Source organism: Trichechus manatus, unplaced genomic scaffold, assembly GCF_000243295.1.
Source record: "Trichechus manatus latirostris isolate Lorelei unplaced genomic scaffold, TriManLat1.0 scaffold00010, whole genome shotgun sequence".
Lineage (NCBI taxonomy): Eukaryota > Metazoa > Chordata > Mammalia > Sirenia > Trichechidae > Trichechus > Trichechus manatus.
Window position 1 is genome coordinate 27,175,740 of NW_004443946.1, and position 5,631 is coordinate 27,181,370.

The 5,631-nt window shown below is 53.1% G+C and overlaps 1 protein-coding gene across 1 annotated transcript; it reads right to left on the reverse strand.

Moving 5' to 3' along the window:
• Positions 1–3,511: 3,511 nt before the first annotated feature.
• Positions 3,512–5,168, reverse strand: SYNDIG1L (synapse differentiation inducing 1 like). Its single transcript, XM_004371037.1, has 3 exons — positions 4,755–5,168; positions 3,832–3,972; positions 3,512–3,670 (listed from the first exon to the last, which is right to left on the reverse strand). The coding sequence occupies exons 1-3, from the start codon at positions 5,166–5,168 to the stop codon at positions 3,512–3,514; spliced, it is 714 nt and encodes a 237-aa protein (XP_004371094.1).
• Positions 5,169–5,631: the final 463 nt, after the last annotated feature.

Genomic DNA, 5,631 nt, shown 5'->3' on the forward strand with positions numbered 1-5,631 from the left:
GGGTTGGTTGCCTCCCTGCCTTCCTGCTGAGTGTTTATAGTGAGGAAAATAATTGGTAATATTTGCACAGATGTGCTGGCACTGCAGCTCATGACGGGCACCTTTACCCAGGGGACCTTCCTCAGCCCCAGTCTCTCAGCCAGCCTGAAGGGGAGGAACTGCTAGCCCCATGCCTCCCAGGAGCCTCAGGCGGTGAGGTACAGCCAGCGCTGGGAAGCAGGAGGCCGAAAGTGCCCCAGGTGTGCCCAAAGGCAAGCCTCAGCCTTGAAGGGGGAGGGGGGAGTGTCGCTGCCTGTGTTCCAGGGACTCATCGGGACAAGCCCAGGTTCCACAGCACGGGCTCTTCCTAGGGGGCTGTGGGAGGGAAGCCCCCAGGGGCTCTGTTTCTGATTTCATTTTCTCCTGCAGAACCTGAATCTGCAACTAGGGGCGGGAGTGGCAGGGGGGAAAGCAGGACCGGGGTTGAAAACCAGGAAATGATGTGGTTTTTCCCCCTTCTTAAGGCCTGGAGCAGCGTTCTAGAGGACTGGGAAGAAGGTGGGGATTGTCTGGGCTGTGAGGTAGCCTGCCCACCTTTTCCATCTTGTTCCTGCCCAGTCCTGCCTCCTTCCACAAGTGTTACCCCAAGAGCAACCCCTCATCAACACCCTGAATGCTAGTTCTTGTCTCAGGGAAACTCACAGCTGTGTCTTGCAAGTAGGTGCACATATGGGTGTGGGGTGTACGTACCCCTCCTCCCCGCTGGCCCTCCACGCACAGTAACCTAAAGACCAGGCCAGTCCCTCTGCTGGCCCAGGCAGGTTCCTAGGGGCCCTGGGCAAATGCTTTGGTACCTAGAGGGTGTTGGGGATTTGGTGCTGAGATGACTTCTTTGCTAAATGTCCAGGAGCCGCCCCGGGAGGGAACTATGGTACTCAAGAAAAGACAGCAGGGCAGGGGAGTGGGGCTGTGTTATGGATTGAATTGTGTCCCTCAAAAATGTGTGTCAACTTGGCTAGGCCATAATTCCCAGTATTGTGTGATTGTCCACCATTTTGTCATCTGATGTGATTTTCCTATGTGTTATAAATCCTACCTCTATGATGCTAATGAGGCAGGATTAGAAGCAGTTATGTTAATGAGGCAGGACTCAATCTACAAGATTAGGTTGTATCTTGAGTCAATCTCTTTTGAGATATAAAAGACAGAAGCAAGCAGAGAGACGGGGGAACCTCATTACCACCAAGCAAGAAGAGCTAGGAGAATGTACGTCCTTTGGACCCAGAGTCCATGTTCTGGGAAGCTCCTAGACCAGGGGAAGATTGATGACAAGGACCTTCCTCTAGAGCCAATGGAGAGAGAAAGCCTTCCTCTGGAGCTTGTATCCTGAATTTGGACTTCTAGCCTACTGGATTGTGAAAGAATAAGCTTCTGTTTGTTAAAGTCATCCACTTGTGGTATTTCTGTTACAGCAGCACTAGATGCCTAAGACAGGCTCCTTGGCCCCCCCATACCCTGCATCCACCCTTGCTATCTCCAGGCAGCTCTGTGGCACCTTGGTTACCCTGACCCAAGTCCCTTCCTATCTGACCCCCAAGGCTCTTGAACCTGGAAGAGACTTTTCTCCAGGCATGGATCCGCCTTGTCTTGCAGAGTCAAACGTGTGCCATCATCCCACATCTAGGCTACTCCAAGGAGAGAGTTCTGGGGTGGTGCGGACACTGGCCACCTCCTCCCAAGGCCCAGATGTGGGCTTGTCCTTCTGAGACAGCTGCTAGGGGTCAGGAGCTACATACATGGTGATGGAGGTCAGTCTTGGAGAAGACACAGGCAAAGGTGGGGGCAAGTGAGGACAGCAAGAGGCCCAGAGGGCACAAGTGTTACGGAAATGTTTATTACAAGGATAAATATATACAATAATGGGGCATTAAAATTGCTGATCCTGGGCCCTTGGAACTTCAGGGAATGCAGGGAGCAGAGGGCTGGGGGGAGGATGGTGGGAAAAGGTTATCAGAGGTGGATCCATAGCCTCAGGCTCTGGATGGCGCACGGAATGATCAGGTCCCCAATCATGCACAACAGGGTCCTGTAGCTTGAGCCCTGACAGGGCCGCCTTCCCGAGGTGTTGCTCTGGCCTGCCTGGGCATCTCTAAAATTCTGGATAGGAACACCCTAGTGGCTGGGGGTGTTGAGATCAGCCCTGAGTAGGGGCATCAGTGAAGAAGCCCCAAGCCTGGCCAGGGGGCTGGGGGAGGACCCACTCCCTGGGAACCCAGGGCCTATCCCCCAGTCCCCAGCATTCAGAGGTGGGGAAACATCACTGGTTGCTGAGAGACAGGCCCGACTTTCTCCTGAACTTCCAGAGCTGGTGGAGCCCTCAAAAATGGCTGTAGTTTGTCTCCAGCCCAGATACCACCGGCAGAATCTAAACCCAGCTTGGAAGGCTCCTGCCATGCCCCTGCCCACAATTACTAATGATTATGTGAAAATAAATCTGTTAGATAAATTCTACTCAGCCTTCTAGGCCTTGCTTAAGGGACACCTCCTCCAGGAAGCCTTCCAGAGCACTGCAGGCTACTCAACAGGCCACACCTGCTCTGTGCCCCTTCCTTCATCTACTCACCACTCCCCCAGCACCGGATTTAGGGCCCGGCGTTCAGTGGCTGGTGGCTGATGGCACTCTCTCTCAATCTCCTTAGGATGGCAACAGCTCAGGGCCCCCGTAAAACAGTCTAGGAAAGGATGATGGGGGCGAGGAACAGGGGCAAATAGGGAGCCATGTGATTTGGCAATATTTCAGGGCCCTCCAGTCTCTCTGTTATTGCACCTCTGCCTTTCACTCCTACACAGAAAAGCTCCAAGAACCTGCCCTTGGTTCAGAGTTTAAATCCTGGGACTCCCCCTCTCTATCTAGAATCCACAGTGTCTCACAAGCCCACGGGAGAGATAAGCATTCCCCCAGAATCAGAAAGAGCATGGGGTCGCTTTGTTCCATGTATGTTCCTCCTGGCTGACTGGGGTCTGTGCATCAAGGGGCCAGAGGAGAGTCAGGGGAAGCTCAGGCTGTACCCAGGGTGGAGGCGCCTATGGGCTGAGTGGACTGTGTCAGGCTCTCTGTCCCTTCAGCGTTCCTTTCCCCCTTTCTATGTGGGGAAGCTGGAAGAGTTGGGTGGTGTGCTGTCTGCAGGGCAGGAGACCCTCTAAGAATGGGCAGAATCAGCTGAGCCCCAGCCTGCCTCAAGCCAGAAGTAGGCCCTGCCTTGGTGGCCTGGTGGGCAGCCCTCCTCTCTCCTGCTTCTGCAGCCTGGGTTAGAGAGTGTGGCGCCCCTGGCCCTGCTCTGGGGTGGGAGCAGTGGGCAAGAAGTGAAGGGTGAGCCCTGCAGGCTGTAGGCTGGGAGGCCTCCCCCAACAAGCCACTCTCACAGGTTGTCTTCAGGGGCCAAGGTTCATGGCTTTCCACTGAGTCCGCACCCCAAGCCCCGTTTCCTCCTCGGGTGGAGCAGGGGAGTCAGGATGCTGAGCCCCTTGGCCATTAACCATGGCCATTCTGGGACATGTAAGCTGCCAGAGCCACCACTACAGCCACATAGAGACCAGCCCCCACGGCGATGGAGAGTGTGGCCAGGAAGAGGGCCCGGCGAGAAGTGGTGCTGGCCAGGCGGAAGTCCCCCTTGGAGATGGCCTTGGTGGTCTAGGGAGAGAGAAGTACTGATGAAAGGGAGCATTCCCATGCCCAGCAAAACAGCAGCCCCAGCCTGCCAGGCCCTGTCCTCATCCTCCATACACTTCTGCTAAGCCTTCCGGTGGAGGGAGATAGGCAGAGAAGAAGCCCGGGGGCCCAGATGCTCTTACCCCCTGGGAGAAGTAGAAGGCGGCTATGCCCAGTGGCCAGAAGCAGCAGAGCATGGAGAAGATGGTGAGCCCCAGGTGGTCCCTGGGAGGCATCGTGAGGAAGTTGTCTTCACTCTCACTCTCTGTCGAAGTTGCATCACTCTGCAAAACACAGGTAGGGTTTTGTGACCAGCCGAGCAAAAGGCAGTGTCACCTACTGTTGGTGGGAGTGTAAGTTGGGCATGGTACTCTCTAAGAAAGCCCTAACAATGACCCAATAATTCCACTGTTAGGAATTTATCACAAGGGAAGAATGCAAGTATAGGTATGTTCAACATAGGATAGTAATTGTGAAAGATTAGAAACAACCTAAACACCCACTGACCCAGGAGTTAATAAATGATAATAAAAGAGCTTACAATGGAATACCATGTAACCATTAAAAACCCTGTTGTAGAAAAATATTAAATTACACAGAGAAATACTGAAATATGTTTAGAGAAAAAAGGTTATAAAACTATGTACAAAAAAACCCCATGTACAGCAAGATCTCTTTTTGGGAGTAGGGGTGGGAATAAACACATGAATGAAAAAAAGACTAGATCATTCATTAAACCATTAGTAATGCTATCTCTGAGTGGTTTTCTGTATTGAGCTTAAATTATTTAAATAATTAAGAAATGAAAACGATAAATGCTATTTAAAAATTAAATAGTCAATACAAGTTAGTGTTTCTCAAAATGTGGTCCACATCCATGTCAGAAGTACCTTCGGGTGTTTGTTAACATACAGATTCCTGGGCCCCACCCCAGGCTTATTAAACCTGAACCTCTGGAGGTGGGGCCTGGGAACCTGCATTTTAAAGCCCCTCTCCCCCCCCCACCCCCAATTTGGATGCTTGGCACAGTTAGAGACCTCCTACTGCAGCTTCTCTGAAAACTTACCTCCTCCTCCGGGTCATCTTCCTGGCCCTGCAGCTCCTCTTGAACTCCGTAGGACACAGTCTGGATTGTGACATCCTCTTCAGCCTGGCCAGGCTCAGGGGACCATTCTGTGGGCCCAGCCTGAGACTCCCTGCCCTCTGTGAAGCTGGTCTCACAGCTGCCTACCCTAGACTCCTTGGCCTTGTCCTTCCCCAGGAGGCAGCTGGGCCGGTACCAGGCCTTCACAGCCAGCTGCAGGGACCCAGGGTCCAGGAGCTGGTGGGTGTGAGCAGGGCCAGCACTGCCCAGGAGGTAGGAGTAGAGCTTCTCCTGGCAGGACCAGCTGGGTGAAGGCTCCGGGTAGGGATAGTGGCCATGGAGGTGGGTGGGGCTCTGAGGCAGCAATGGGTTCTGCAGTTCACTCAGACTCTCCATAGTTTTGAGGGCAGCTGCCGGGGAGGGCAGCCAGGGCTGACTGAGCAGTCCTCAGAGAGCCTGCCGAGAGAGCAAGACAAGCAGACTCTGAGGCCAGCACCAGATGCAGGACCCAAAGTGGTTAAGAGGACAGACTCTACAGTCTGACCTCACCCGAAACCTGCCTTTACCATTTACTGGCTGTGGGACCTTGAGCTGGCTACTTAACTTCTCAGAGCCTCTGTTTCTTGGTCTGTGGATGGCGATAGCAGTAATACTTACCTCACAAAGTTGGTTCATTCATTTATCCATCCAACACATATTTATTAAGCATCAACTATATGCCAGTCACTGTATTGGATGCTGGGGATACAATGGTGAGGGAAGGCAGGAAGTGGAGGCTTAGGTCACTGCTCTCCATGGTCACAAATGCAGGGACCTCAGTATTTCTCCTTCCTCCTTGGGGGTCAAAAATGCAGGTGAT

Excerpts from the sequence above, each read along its gene's own strand:
- SYNDIG1L (XM_004371037.1), bottom strand. The coding sequence starts at position 5,168 with ATGGAGAGTCTGAGTGAACTGCAGAACCCATTGCTGCCTCAGAGCCCC. Across the intron at positions 3,973-4,754 it reads AAGATGACCCGGAGGAGGAG|AGTGATGCAACTTCGACAGA; the intron begins GTAAGTTTTCAG and ends TGTGTTTTGCAG. Across the intron at positions 3,671-3,831 it reads CCTTCTACTTCTCCCAGGGG|ACCACCAAGGCCATCTCCAA; the intron begins GTAAGAGCATCT and ends CTCTCTCCCTAG.